At 40.3% G+C, this 14,944-nt stretch overlaps 1 protein-coding gene across 3 annotated transcripts in view; it reads left to right on the plus strand.

Moving 5' to 3' along the window:
* TMTC1 (transmembrane O-mannosyltransferase targeting cadherins 1) overlaps positions 1-14,944 on the plus strand; it is a 287,962-nt gene that overhangs the window by 231,403 nt on the left and 41,615 nt on the right. For all 3 annotated transcript variants that reach the window (XM_053556774.1, XM_053556776.1, XM_053556775.1), the window contains one exon: positions 6,282-6,425. In XM_053556774.1, coding sequence (XP_053412749.1) covers positions 6,282-6,425 — 144 coding nt within the window. The remainder of the gene's footprint in view (positions 1-6,281; positions 6,426-14,944) is intronic.

Consider the following 14,944-nt stretch of genomic DNA (forward strand, 5'->3'; position numbering starts at 1 on the left):
CAAATTAATCCACATGATAAAAGCCAACAATCCCTTATATCAATGGGCAAGAGAGATGAATAGAACTTTCTCTAAAGACCACAGACGAATGGCTAAGAAACACATGAAAAAATGTTCATCATCTCTATATATTAGAGAAATGCAAATCAAAACAACCCTGAGATATCATCTAACCCCAGTGAGAATGGCCCACATCACAAAATCTCAAAACTGCAGATGCTGGCGTGGATGTGGAGAGAAGGGAACACTTTTACACTGCTGGTGGGACTGCAAACTAGTACAACCTTTTTGGAAGGAAGTATGGAGAAACCTCAAAGCACTCAACCTAGACCTCCCATTCGATCCTGCAATCCCATTACTGGGCATCTACCCAGAAGGAAAAAAATCCTTTTATCATAAGGGCACTTGTACTAGACTGTTTATGGCAGCTCAATTTACCATTGCCAAAATGTGGAAACAGCCTAAATGCCCACCAACCCAGGAATGGATTAACAAGCTGTGGTATATGTATACCATGGAATACTATTCAGCTATTAAAAAAAATGGAGACTTTACATCCTTCGTATTAACCTGGATGGAAGTGGAAGACATTATTCTTAGTAAAGCATCACAAAAATGGAGAAGCATGAATCCTATGTACTCAATCTTGATATGAGGACAATTAATGACAATTAAGGTTATGGGGGGGAAGCAGAAAGAGGGATGGAGGGAGGAGGGTGGGGCCTTAGTGTGTGTCACATTTTATGGGGGCAAGACATGATTGCAAGAGGGACTTTACCTAACAATTGCAATCAGTGTAACTGGCTTATTGTACCCTCAATGAATCCCCAACAATAAAAAAAAAAAAAAAAAAAAAAAGAATCTCAGTAGCCAAGCTTCGTGAGTGTTGAGTGTGCTTCATTTCTACCAATGAAAACTAGTTCCTGTAAGAGTATAGCTGAACGAATTAGCCAAAGAAACAAAAAGGAGAAAGTATTGCAAACAGTTCTGATTTGTAGTAAATTATTTATTTGCTGAATTTTGAATGACAAATGAACTTTAACAACATAGATTTATAAGAACCATCTGCCTTCTTAACACTTAAGAACACAAGTGCTTCTGAGATGTCTTTTTTTTTCTAATCAATCCTGAACTGTAAAATTGTGTAATAATTTTACATAAGGAATTTTGAAGGTTAAATGAGACAATGTAAGAGAAAGCACTTTTTTTTTTTTTTTTTTTAAACAGAGTCTCACTTTGTCGCCCTTGGTAGAGTGCCATGGTGTCATAGCTCACAGCAAGCTCAGACTCTTGGGCTCAAGCAATTCTCTTGCCTCAGCCTCCCAAGTAGCTGGGAGTATAGGCACCCACCACAACACCTGGCTATTTGTTTTAGAGACAGGGGTCTGGCTGTAGCTCTAGCTGGTCTGAAACACGTGAGCTCAGGCTATCCGCCTGCCTCGGTCTCCAGAGTGCTAGGATTACAGGCGTGAGCCACTGCACCCGGCCTAGAAAAAGCACTTTAAAATGTAAAGTACCATTAACACATCCTAGCTCCTTTTGGATTTTCATTTGTTGCTGCCTTCTATTTTTTCCTGAGGCAACTGTTTCTTCCCCATCACTTTTTCCTTTTAACATGTTCTTGGTGTTCATTTTTCAAAGACAAGATGACTGGAAACGGAGGGTAATAATGTCCTCAACTGCCTACTTTATAAATTCTACTTAAGCAAATGCCACTAGATAAAAAATTAAGCATGCTAACATGCTTAAATGGATGTTATTAAACTATCCAATACTTGAAAAAAAAACTCTCTTCAGCTCCTAGAACCATATTTCTATACCTATCTTTTTTTTAAAGAGGAAAAAATTATCTTCCTTGTATAGCGGAATTATTTGACAATATAACACATTCTCTACAATATTAACAATTAAACATACCCAAATAATAATAATATATACAGTAAGAGACTCCCCATAACATTATAAATGTTGACTAATACTGTGAGAATGAAAAATCCAGTAACTGTTAAAAACAGGCCAGAAAATCCACCACTCTGCTGTAGTTTAATAAATATTTTACTGAGGTTTTTTGGAGGGGGAAGGGAATCACCAAGACTTTTTCCCCCCAGATTAAGCCGAGGATACAAACGGTTAGGTTGCAATGTTTGCATGTGTCAGGTAAGGTCCCTGTTGTGCCCCTCACCCAAGAGGTGTGCCATATACCCTTACATTGTGCCCATTAAGTGGGAGCACACCAATCTCCCTCTTTTCTGTCCCCTACCTCTAACTTGAATTAAATTGAGTTTTTTTCTTGTATGGGCATATATTCATTCATCTCCTGGCTTCATATTAGTACCGAATACATGGGATACTTGCTTTCCATTCTTGTGATACTTTACTAAAGAGAATGTTCTCCAGCTCTATCCAAGTTAATACAAGAAGTATAAAGTCTCCATTTTTCTTAATGACCAAATAGTATTCTGTGGTATACATATACTACAGTTTATTAATTTGTTCATGGGTTGATAGGCACTTGGGTTGCTTCCACATTTTGGCAATTGTAAAGTGAGCTATGATAAATAATCTGGTGCAAACATCCTTATCATAAAATGATTTTTTTTTCTTCTGGGTAGATGCCTAGTAATGGGATTGTAGGATCACTCACAAGTTGTATTTTGAGTTCCTTGAACATTTTCCATACTTCTTTCCAAAGAGGCTGTAGTAGTTTATAGTCCCATCAGCAGTGTAAAAGTATTCCATTCTGTCCAGCATCTGCAGCTTTGGGGGTTTGTAATGTAGGCTGTTCCCACTGGGGTTAGGTGGAATTACCAAGACTTTTGTAAAAAAAATCTATAGAAGTCAAAGTCAAGATAGACTTAATTTATTCTGACAATTGATGTAGCAACATCTCTTAAATTATTCATCTTTCCAGTAGAAGATTCCCCTCCTGGAAACTTCAGGATTGAATTAGACCCAAGCTAATTCACAAGTGAATTTATTTAAAAAGTAAACACAGAAGATAAATTTTGTCCTCCCATAGGCCTGCAGTAAATCGAAGAGTATGTGTTTTAAGGAACTTTATAGGTATACAAATATTTTTAGATATTTTTGACCTACTTATTAAGAATCCTTTTAATGGGGCGGCGCCTGTAGCTCAGTGAGCAGGGCGCCGGCCCCATATACCGAGGGTGGCGGGTTCAAGCCCAGCCCGGCCAAACTGCGTTGTGGCGGGCGCCTGTAGTCCCAGCTACTCGGGAGGCTGAGGCAGGAGAATCGCGTAAGCCCAGGAGTTGAAGGTTGCTGTGAGCTGTGTGAGGCCATGGCACTCTACCGAGGGCGGTACAATGAGACTCTGTCTCTACAAAAAAAAAAAAAAAGAAAGAATCCTTTTAATGAAATTCAGGTTTGTTTCATAAATAATGTTATTGCTTGCTTAGGATGATGTGAACCTAATCAGATACCTAGTGAGGAAAAGGATATTGACCTAGACCCTTATTAGTACCAGGAATAAACAATGTCGACACCTTTTCCAGGTGGAGGACTGTGCTTGGTAGCAGAGTTAGTAAGTCTCGCTACCTATTCTTGGCTAACATGGAGCCTTCCCTGGCTGTGGCCGGCCACCACGTCCTCTCCTCCTGAGCTTTGCGTTTCTATAGCTGCAGGTTGCTTCTTAGAGCACAAGGCCTGTTGAAGATTTTTCTCTCATAGTCCTTCCATTCGTTTCTCTTTGCTGCTCTCGACACTGCTTGTTTATGGTTTTTAGAGTTCAGAGTTAATTTGTATTCTGTTTCTGACTAGGTGGGGGGAGAGAGAAAGAAAGAAAATCATTTTTGTAGTCAGTGACCTTTGAAATACAAGACTGTTTATTTAAATGGCATTAGGGTCATGGGTGATGGTGAAGTCCATGAAGTTGGCTGAGACCAGATCCCTGTAGAGTAGACATGCCCCTTCCAGCAGTGAGACCGTGGTGGAAGCTCTTACTGAATGCAGACTGTCCTTGTGCTTAGTGTTGTCGCCTCAGGTGTTTATTTCATTGGTTCCAAAGCCTAAAGAAATAAGGAAAAGAGAAAGTTTTAACAAGTGGCCTCATCTGAGATAAAGGAAGGCACATGTGACAAGTATTTTTTTTGTTACCGCCTGTCATAAGGGAAACAGAGTATGGGAGTTGCCCTCCCCGTGCTCACTAACCCATCCTTTCCGTCTTTTGGGGGGTCAGAATGCTTTGCTTAACATAAAACAAAAACAGCAGCTCCTTAAGCATCTGAGTCCTGGCTGCAGTGTGCTATGCAAACACTTCCGAGAGTTCTTAGACTCAAGCAGCCCGGGACACTTTTCCGGGCATGGAGTGAATGGACAGTACGCAAGTTTTTTGCCTCTCTTCACACCTCTCGGGTCCTCTGAGGGCATCTCAGGAGAGCACCAAGCACTTATCTCTCAGGAACTGTGAGGCTGGGTGTGAAGGGACTGCGCTCTGGACCCTAAACCGTCTTTGCTGATGAAAGGTGATCGGGGACTAGCAAACGCTAGCTCCCTGCTGGCTCCCTGTGTTTCTTTCTGCAAGCCTTCTTCTAAATGTATCTCTCCCAGCAGCATCCAGAGCCCATGTTAATAATTAGGGCTTTCAAGCTTTGGGAGGATGTAATATCTGTTTGAATTGATCCCACCCTTTGTCAGTTAAGGGGCATATTATAAAGTGTCTTCCGAGAAATACTGTTCTAAGGGATATTCTTAGATATCCTGGAAAGCAGTAAGGAAGGGTCAAATAAACTTAAGGAACTCTGGGTTGAGCAAAAATGTTTAAAAAAAAAAAAAAAAGCTGTTCAACGTGTCTTCCTTGTCCTTCTTTTAATAGGAACCCTTTCTGTCCCCAAATGGAATTGATTTTCAGGGGGCAAGTATAGCATTTGGTTGTCAAGAGACTTGACAGGTACAGCTCCTGTGTTTATTACTTGGGCATTATCTTGGCATTTCTACATTAAAAACCAACTCCACAGGCTTCTTTAAAGCACTCTGGGTGACAGAGATGGAGCAAACCTATTAGACTGCTAAAAAACGTCCACTCTAAATGTCTCAGAAACAACTCAATTATGTGGCCGTGCTGATTTGGGTTCTTTACAGTTTAGAGTTAAGGAAATAAATGAACTCCCTTCCTTCCGTAATCAGCATACATTTGGCTCACTGATGGGCACTCCGTCCTCCTTCACTTTTGCGTTTGAACACTGGGAAGGCTGTCTGGCACTTCATTGTGTGCTAGTTAATTTTTCATTTCTAAGTGTTCTGAGTTCTGAAGATTTTCAGGGCAGTTGGAGCCAAATTGCAGTAGGATCTGGAAAAGGAGATAAAACGAAAAAAAGAGATTTGGAATGGAGAGGCATTTCAGAGATAAAGTTTATTTTACAACCAGGCACAGTGGCTCACACTTTGAATCCTAGCATTCTGGGAGGCCAAGGCGGGAGGATCCCTTGAGCTCAGGAGTTCAAGATCAGCCTGACCAAAGCAAGATCCCATTTCTACTAAAAATAGAAAAACTAGCCAGGCATGCCTGTGATCCCAGCTATGGGGGAGGCCAATAGGGATCACTTGAGCCCAGTAGTTTGAGGGTGCTGTGAGCTGGGCTGATGTCACTGCAGTCTAGGGAGGGGCACAGAGCGAGACCTTGTCTTAAAAAAAAGAAAAAAAGAAAGAAAAAGTTTCTTTTTTATGGGGAGACCTTATGCATCATCCATTCTCAGTCATGCTCCAATCAAAGGTGTTTATGAAGGCCTCTCACCAGATGATCTCCTAGCATCCCGGAGGACTGGGACCCTGTACAGGCCAGTCAGCAGCCCTGCCAGGGCAAACACTAAGTACCTCGGCAAGGAGAATGTTCTATCACAGGCCCCAAAGAACTGAAATTTACTTCACCCTGGTAGATTTGCATATTGTTTATTTGTACACTATTTGATGATTTTTTTTTTCTATTTTAATAGATGTAGGGAATACAAGTCGAATTCTGTTATATATGTATATATTGTGCAGTGGTGGAGCCTGTACCCATCACCGGTAGAGTATACATTGTACCCCTTATAGAGTTTTATTTATACCACCACTAAATGTCAGAAATGTGCTTCCTAGCCGTATTTCTATGCCTTCAGCTGCAAAAATAGCTGATCAGTAACATTTGACCCAGACAAACCATTCCAGCGAAGGAAGAATTCAATGTCCATTTGGTTTTGCCCTACCTTCCGGGGGAAAGAACAAGCATATTGTGCCCACCTTAGAAGTTTTTGAACCATTACAGCTTAATATTTTTCACTTTGCAGGTTGTATCCACGCCATGCGAGCGCCCTGAACAACCTTGGAACACTGACGAGAGACACAGCGGAGGCAAAGATGTACTATCAAAGGGCTCTCCAGCTGCATCCACAGCATAACCGGGCTCTTTTTAACCTGGGGAATCTCCTTAAGTAAGTGGAGCGTTTACCACTGATCAGTCTTGTTATTTCCAGAAACCCTTTCCTTCCCATACTCATTTCATTGTGCTGCTGTTGGCTCTTCCTAAAGCTGAATAATTAGTATATTTTCTAACTTTGTGAACATGTAATATTCATCTTAATTAATTCTATCCCTTATCAGTCGAAAGAATCTTTCCCAGAGTATCTTTCTGGACATAATAGTTCTGTAAGATGGTCACAGATTGTCTATAAAAGGATAGGACAGAGTGGGGGTTCCATAGGGTGAAATGAATTTACGACTCGCTTAGTTAAGATAGCTTTTCCACTGCAAGAAGCCCTACTATGCTAACATGCCTTGTGAATCATCAAGAAGGGACCATGGGATACAGCATTTCCCAAAGTCTTCTTTTTTTATTTTTTGGTAAGCCATTTCCCAAGATGAATATTTCATAATATACTTGAGGAAAGGCAGTGTTCTCTGAAGGTGTAACCAAATGGTACAGCCACAACTCACGTTCAGTTTGTGTTAGAGGTAAGAAAGTGAGGCTTACTCGGAATTAGTCGTGGTGACTGTTGCTGTTACCAATAACTCTGAGGCACTGGTGTTGGCTTTTCATTTGTGCCCCTGATAAAGTTTGACAGTGTCATTAGAGCTACTGGAGACTAAAGTAAAGGGGTAATTTTATATCTTGGGTCTTTATTAATATAAAGGTTAGCCTTGTGGAGATGATCCTGTTGATGACTTTAGGAACAGTGATTGTGGTTATGGGATTTAGCTTTGAAACTTAAAATCAGGTTAAAAAAACATCAGAAATGGACATCTATCAAAATAAAAAATAAATAAAAATAAAGGTGAACATACCTAGAATCAGAGAGTACTGCTGTATTTATCTCTGCTTGTCTTAATGCTGCCAATCCACAGACGTACGGAGTGTGTCTCCGTCTCTTAGCTTCTGGAGTGCACGTTTCACTGCCTCTCCAGTACCTTTAAGGCTAAGGGTTGACTTTGTTCTCTCATCCTCTCCCTAACACGAGTGTCTCCATTGCATCAGTACAGTGCATCTTCTTCCCCTTCCTGTGTACTCCTGGACTTTTTCATATCCACATAGATGTTGGTTCTCCTTACTGATGTGTGTTAATGGATATTCTTATCTAATCTCATTGGAACAGAAGCTGTGGAGTGAGTTAATCACACAACAATCTAATATAGTATAAGCTGACAGGTGCTATCCTAGGTCTGAAGTTTTATGCTTAAGAATGGCTTTATTGGCCAGCTGTGGTGGTTGACACCTGTAATCCCAACACTTTGCCAGGCCAGAGCAGGAGAATTGCTTGAGGCCAGGAGTTCAGGACCAGTCTGGGCAACATAGCGAGACCCTGTCTCTACAAAATGTTAAACAATTTGCTAGATATGGTTTTGTACACCTGTAGTCCCAGCTTCTTAGGAGGCTGAGCCAAGAGGATCACTTGATTCCCCCAGGTATTTGAGATTACTGTGAGCTATGATGACACCACTTCACTCTAGCCTAGATGACAGAGTGAGACCCTATTTCAAAAAAAAAAAAAAAGGTTTTATCCACATAGGAGAACACAAAATTAAGGGAACACTACACAAAAATGAGTAAGTACCAAGAAAAGACGATTAAGTAAAATGAAAGAAATGAAGTATATATCAAAACTAAATAAACATAATTTTTAAATTAGGTAACATTGGTAAAATGGGATAAAAACCGAGAATGATAAAAACCAGCTGAGAATGAAGAAGTTTACAACTGCAGCAGAGAAAATATTTTAGTGAAAGGACACTCCCTTTAAAAATAACAAATCAAAAGTCATGAGGAAAATCAATTCTATCATTACTGTATATAGCTAGATATGGGTTGAGATCATGCCTTTATTTTACTATATTACTTTTATGAGCACTTATTTCTTTATGTGAAGTTCTAAGGACTCCTGTTTTAAAGTCGTTGTTTCATCTGTATATATCCTACTTAGAGTCCAAATACCTTCATGGCTATATAAATCCTGTCAAAGTCTTCTGGGGCTCTTGGATTACATAATACTGGTCTAAAAAATAATATAGATGAATATTTCTTCCAAAGAAGCAAAACATAATGGGTGTGCTACAAAATACCATTTCTTGTTCGGAATGCTGTTCTGCAGTTGTGATTATGGAACGCTGAACACGGCTCTGCTGGAATATAAAGGTAGATAAACACTTGTGTCATCTTGCCAAGACCCGAGCGAAAGACGCGTGCTCCAGCCTTCCCTTTTCATTTCACATCTTATCACCACTAATATCTTGAATTAATACGTGTGAATTAAAAATACAAGAAAATATGTGTTGGAACTGAGCAATGGCTACTTTTCAGAGTAAGAGGAGTTACTGGGCAAACAACATGGGATTTTTTTCTCTTTCAGTAAAATCAATTTTTGAGGATGATCCAAATCAGCAGTAATGCCTTACATTTGTATAAGACTTTTATGGTTTTCTGAGTGCCTTTTTAAAATGATGTCCTTTCGATAAGTCTTTAAAGTGAATAGGAAAGAAGAGAAAGTGAGGTCCTGAGAAGTTGCCTGCCAGGACAGACTCACCCTTGTTACCTTCTGCTGCTTCCCAGGGCACCAGGGAGCTAAGTGGCCGGTTCTCAGTGGGGGAGGGGGGGTCAGTCTTAGAATCCAGTGGATTAAAATAATGATAACAGCTAACATTTGTGTGATACTTCTGAAAGCATTCTTTATTTAATCCTTAAAACAATCCATTGTGACAGGTATTACCGTCCTTATCCCTGTTTTACAGGGGAGGAAAACAAGGTTCAGAAGTTTACTCTGACCTTGGTCTGGGCTGTAGCAGATCCAGGATTGAATCTCTGCCCTTGGACTCCTTGTCCTGTTCCCTTTCCATTACCTATGCAGCCAAAATAGTTCCCAGTCCAAAAACTACGTAATATTAAAGTATTTAGTGGCATATGATGGCTTTGGGGGAGAAAGGACCATCTATCATAACTGTCTTTCTTAAGAAACAGTAAAGTTAGTTTATATTACCCTGAGGTTGCATTGCTAAGTGACAGAGCAAGGTGACCCGCAGAACAGCCAGGGTAATCTACATTTAGATAACTCTGAGCTTTACTTTACCTTAATATATTTCTGAGCCAGTAGCAACGGATCAAAAGCAAGACCATAAGAATATTTTAAATTTGGTTTGACTTGATCTATTTTACTATTTATTTAAGATTTATACCCTGTCTATTGTTAACTTTCTATTTCTAATTGTCTATTGTTGCAGTTAACTAGGCTGCAGCCTGGAACCACACTGCTCAACAAAAATATGGGAGCCATGCATGTCATTTAAATTTTTTAGGTAGCCATATTTTAAAACATAGAAACTTGAAATTAATAACAGATTTCATTTAACCTCAATGTATCCAAATTATTATTTTAACATGGATTTAATATTAAAATCTATTTTTTTAATTTAACATATAAAAATTAAAAACATTAATGAAATGGGATGCATTCTTTTTTAAAAAACTAACTCTTTGGAATCCTGTGTATTCTTGACACATATAGCACATCTCAGACCAGCCCTATGTCAAGTGTTCAAAAGCCACATGTGATTAGTGGCTACTATATTGGGTAACACAGTTAATTATTAATAACCTTTGAGAGAAATATGCATATTTGTCCAGGCTAGAAGCTCTAAATAGAACGTGACTCTGTCAAGAGCATGCAAACAATCTTATAGCAACTCCTTTGAATTCTTGGAATGACAGGGCAGACAGTTTTAGACACAGTCCTAGCGGTAGATTTCACTGAGCCTTATCCAAATATGTTTGGCCTCGTTCATGACCATTTCACTGGACTTTGAAGCTAATCTCCTGTGATTCTGTGTGGCACATTTACAGAGTGAGGTTGATGAGGAACAGCTTTCTTAATTTATATTAATTATTGTTGGCTCTGCTTTGAACCTAAAATGTTAAAAAAAAAAAAGAGAGAGAGAGAAAATAGGCAAGATTAGCATAAATTTTTATGGATGAAGAGAGCAGAAATCCATGATGGCTCAAGAGAATATATAATAATAGAATATTCAAATTCAGGGTATAGGAAAATATTTCTGTGAATGCTTGGTTAAAATAGCTGCTGGTGTTTGTTACTAAAATGGAATATGAAGAAACTTCATCAAGAATCATCATGTCATACCTCTTTCATTTCTGCCTATATTCTATGCACATTACAGGATGTGAGTGCTGCGTGAGTGTAATAGAACGTCTAATAATTGGACCATATGGAAGATGAACTTGGTAACAGCAGGTATTTGATTTTGTTTAGTCTGGTTCATTAGTAGGTTGAATTTCTAGAGAATATTAAGACCCAGAAAGAAGGATGGTAGTCCACGGGAGTTGCTGTACAGGAGTCCCTGAGGCCAGGTAATTTATAAAGTAAAGAGGTTTGTTTGGCGCATGATTCTGAGGTCTGGAAAAGTTGAAGATTGGGCATCTGGTGGGGACCTTGAGCTGCTTCCACTCATGAAGTAAAGCTGGTGTGTGCAGAGATCACAGGGTGGGAGAGAGGAAACCAAAAAGGAAAGGAGGTGACAGGCTTTTTTAAACAACTGGTTCTCCCAGGATCTAATAGAGCAAGAGCTAGTTACTGAGGGGACTGCACCAACTCTTCCTGCGGGATCAGCCCCTGCTGCCAGAGCATCTCCCACGAGCGCCCACCTCCAACACTGGGGTCTGATTTCAACATGAGACTTGGAGGGGACAGGCATTCGAACCATGGCAAAGGGTAGACATTATCTTTAAAACAAATTTTAATGTCTGGAATATATTTCTCTATAGCTTTAGCACTAGCCTCACAACCTTTTATTTCAGAAAAAGGAAGTTTATATATTTAAGGTAGTAGCTCTCTCTGCTTTTTAACTGAAGCCTAAGTGTACACCATGCCACCCCCTTAGATAAAGTGTCTGAGGTCCCCACTACAGTATTAGTATGTATCAGGGCTGGGTGGGCAAGTTCTGTGTATTCCTCTTGGAGTGAAACCTACTCCCCACCTTCCCAACCCAGACAGTGTGCTTTTGGTAGACAGATTCTTTCAACCTTTACTTATCTCTACTCCCAAGTGCGTTATGGTTTCTCCCCCTCTCCGCTGTCCAGGTCAAGCCAGTCTCTCCCCGACTTTCCTTCTCTCAGCTCTTTTGAAGGCCAGTTCAGCATCTAGTGACGCCGTCTCCATCCCCATCACTGCCGTCTCTAAGTTTTTGACTTTTACCTCTTACTTCTACCCACCCTTCCTTCTCCCCCAGCCTCCCCGCCCACGGACCCTTTGAAGGGGGCCTTAGTCATGACCTTGATCTTTTCTGTGCTCAGTCGTCATCTTTTCTGATCTCGTTGTTGACAGACCTCCCATGATTGGTGTTATTCTCCCCTTGCTCTTCCCCACCGACCATGCTCTCGGCCAGTCTTAGAGTCTCCCTGACTCTTCTGGTTACATATATAATGTATACTCCCATCTCTGATTTATCTGATATATTCCTGTAATATATGTGACATCAACTTAGAATCTTCCACACTTTGACCATCAGTTACCTGCCTGACCAGGCCAACCCGGGGTACCCCAATTGCCTGTATTCTGCTTTTTCTAGACCAGTATTTCTCAACTTTCGTTTTCTTCATTACCCCCCTCCCTGTAAGGACCCTTTTTAGATATTTTGTCTAAATGTCCTCTCCCCCAATTAAATACTCAAGAATAAGATTTGTTAGGGAGAGTTGGGCTCTGGGAGACCACAGACTATTATGATGACTTAGATTGTTGGTCACTGCCACCTCCCAAGAAGCAGTCTTCACTTCTGTGGAGGATGTATGCCCTAGACCTTCACCCAATCTATCACGTGCTGGAACAGAAAAACACAAAACTGTGTTGAAGGGATCCTTTCAAAACTCTGAAGATAGTATCATGGACAAAGCGAACAAACCAGGATGGGGTAAGAGCTGTTAAAGATTGATCCCTTGTGGTCCTTTATACTATCTCCTGATTCCCTAGTGCCCCTCCTCAGACCCTCTGTGCACATACCCAGAAGGTGACATCATCTCTAACTTTTACTAAGGACATTTAAGTCATTCCCGGTGAATTATTACAGCTTCCCTTCTTCCTCCATCAACATTTCCTGCATATTTACAGACTCCCTAGGGAAAGAAAGAATCTTTCCCGAGGCTAGTGTTTACATCTGTCTCTGTGCCTTTTTAATTGAGGCATAACCAACATGAAATAAAACGCACAAATCTTAAGTGTTCAGTGCAGTATCGTGTCTATTTTCTGTGTCCTTGTAATTGCCCCCCAAATAACAGAGAATTTCTATCACCCTAGAAAGATGCCTTGTTTTCCCCTCACTTGAGGTAATCGCTATGCTGGTTTTTTACCATGAATGAGTTTAGCCTAGAACTTCATTTGAAAATGGTCACTTAAGATGTACTTTTTGGGCATCTGGATATTTTTGCTAAGCATAACTTTTTGAGACCTATCCATTGTATGATATATTATGCTTTTTACTGCTAAGTAGTAGTCCAGCATATTAACATGCCGTAATCTGTTTCTTCTTTTTCCTGTGGGTGGATACTTGGTTTGCTCACAGGTTAGGCTGTTGTGAATATTTATGTTCTACTCTATGTATGTTCATTTTTCTTGGGTAAATATATAGGAGTAGAATTGTGGGTAAATGTTGCCGTAATGTTTTAAGAAATCACCAAAGTAATTGTACCCTTTTCCTCTCCATCAGCAACAGCAAGAGATCCATTTGCTTCACATCCTTATTAACACCCGGTGGTGTTAATTTTATTTTAGCCCTTAGTAGCCATTAGAGTAAAATCCACATGTGTTCTTGATTCTGTTTCTTGCAGCTCTTCAGATTCTCCCCATTCCACAACTTCAGCGTGCCCCAGCTCCCTAGGGAATCTTTCTCTGCTGAGGCCCTTCTTCAGTCGTTTCCCCTTCCTCTTCCCTCTTGATCAAACTGGCAGAAGAAGGATTAGCACCTGGTATTTTCCTTCCTCCTCACCTGCTCCTACAGCCCTCTAGTGCATACAGCTGCTGTCTTAGCTCTTATTCCCTTAATTTCTCTGTGACGAATGACATGATACATTGACCTTCCCCTGTTTTTGAAACTATTTCATTGCTTGTATCATACTGTGTTGTTTTGCTTTTCTGTATCTAACCTCTGTTCTTCTTCCACTGTCCCTATGGAGGGCCACCTGAGAAATTCACTAACGTGTCTACACATGTAAATTCAAAACGTCTTAGCGTTTAGGAATTTCCAGAATCCTTCCATTTTCCTCCTTACTCTCCACTACTCCCGAGCAGTGTGAGCCCAGACCCCAGCTAGACTGACCACTTGTCAACCCATGTAGGAGAAATACTAACCTGCCAAACTACATTTCAGAGAGTGCTACCGAGCTTTTAAATGGAGAACTTTTCTAGTTCATTTAAAATGTGGTTTCATTCATATTTTATCATTGTACAATCAGTGTCTGTCCCAAACTGAATTATCCAGGAAATGATGGAGAATGTTTACCTACTTCCCCCAGATTTGGCAGTTATTTGTATATAAACAGATTGCTGATGGTTAAAATATTTTTTGTGAGTTATCTCTCCTTGTTCATACTGTGATTGCTAATGAGTTGAGCTTGAGTTGGTTTAAATCTGTTGTGTGCTTTGCAAGGAGAGTGCCCTTTCCTCAGAATTTCCTTTTGCTGTGATGGTTGCAATAAAGACTGCTGAGGCCAGATGACAGATCCATCCAGGAAGCCCTGTGGGTGGAGGCAAGGCTTGAGGAATCCCATGGTTCTGTTTACATTCAGTTGAAGGAACAGAATGTCACCACTTTCTTTCTTAGCATAAATATTTCTAACAGATAATGATTAAAAAGACCAGACTGTTTTGTCAAGTACAAGAGTCTGCCGTAGTTTCTCCTGAACTAGTATTTTCCCAACCCTTTCACCCATATAAACTTTCCTGGATTCATTTGCAATCTAGTCCCTTAAGCTACTGTGCTGGGGAATGACCTGGAGTGATTCAAGATAAAAATGAAAGAGGCATAATTCTATTTTTGTTATTTGTTTGTTTTTTTGTTTTTAGAGACGGGGTCTTGCTTTGTTGCCTAGGCAAGAGTGGCCAGAGTGCAGGGACTATTCACAGGCGTGATCACAGTGCACTACAGCCCTGAATTCCTGGGCACAAGCAATCTTCCCACCTTAGTCTCCTGAGTAGCTGGGATAACAGTTCAATGAAAAATAAGAGAAATGTAGATAATCACTGGAACTGTCTGTCTGCACACTTTGTCTTACTTGAGAGTACCAAGCATCTCAACTTTTTATCTTAAGCCCAGTAGGAGATCCAACTTTGCCCAGACACAGAAGCTAAATTTGGTACATGGGTTGTTAGAGATGATCAAAAGCCTTTCAAATCTGAAAATGCTCCATGTAGGCCAGGAAGAGAAACATAAGGGACATGAAGAGGAATACACGTGTTCTCCGAGT

The sequence above is a fragment of the Nycticebus coucang genome, chromosome 12 (assembly GCF_027406575.1).
Source record: "Nycticebus coucang isolate mNycCou1 chromosome 12, mNycCou1.pri, whole genome shotgun sequence".
Taxonomy (NCBI): Eukaryota; Metazoa; Chordata; class Mammalia; order Primates; family Lorisidae; genus Nycticebus; species Nycticebus coucang.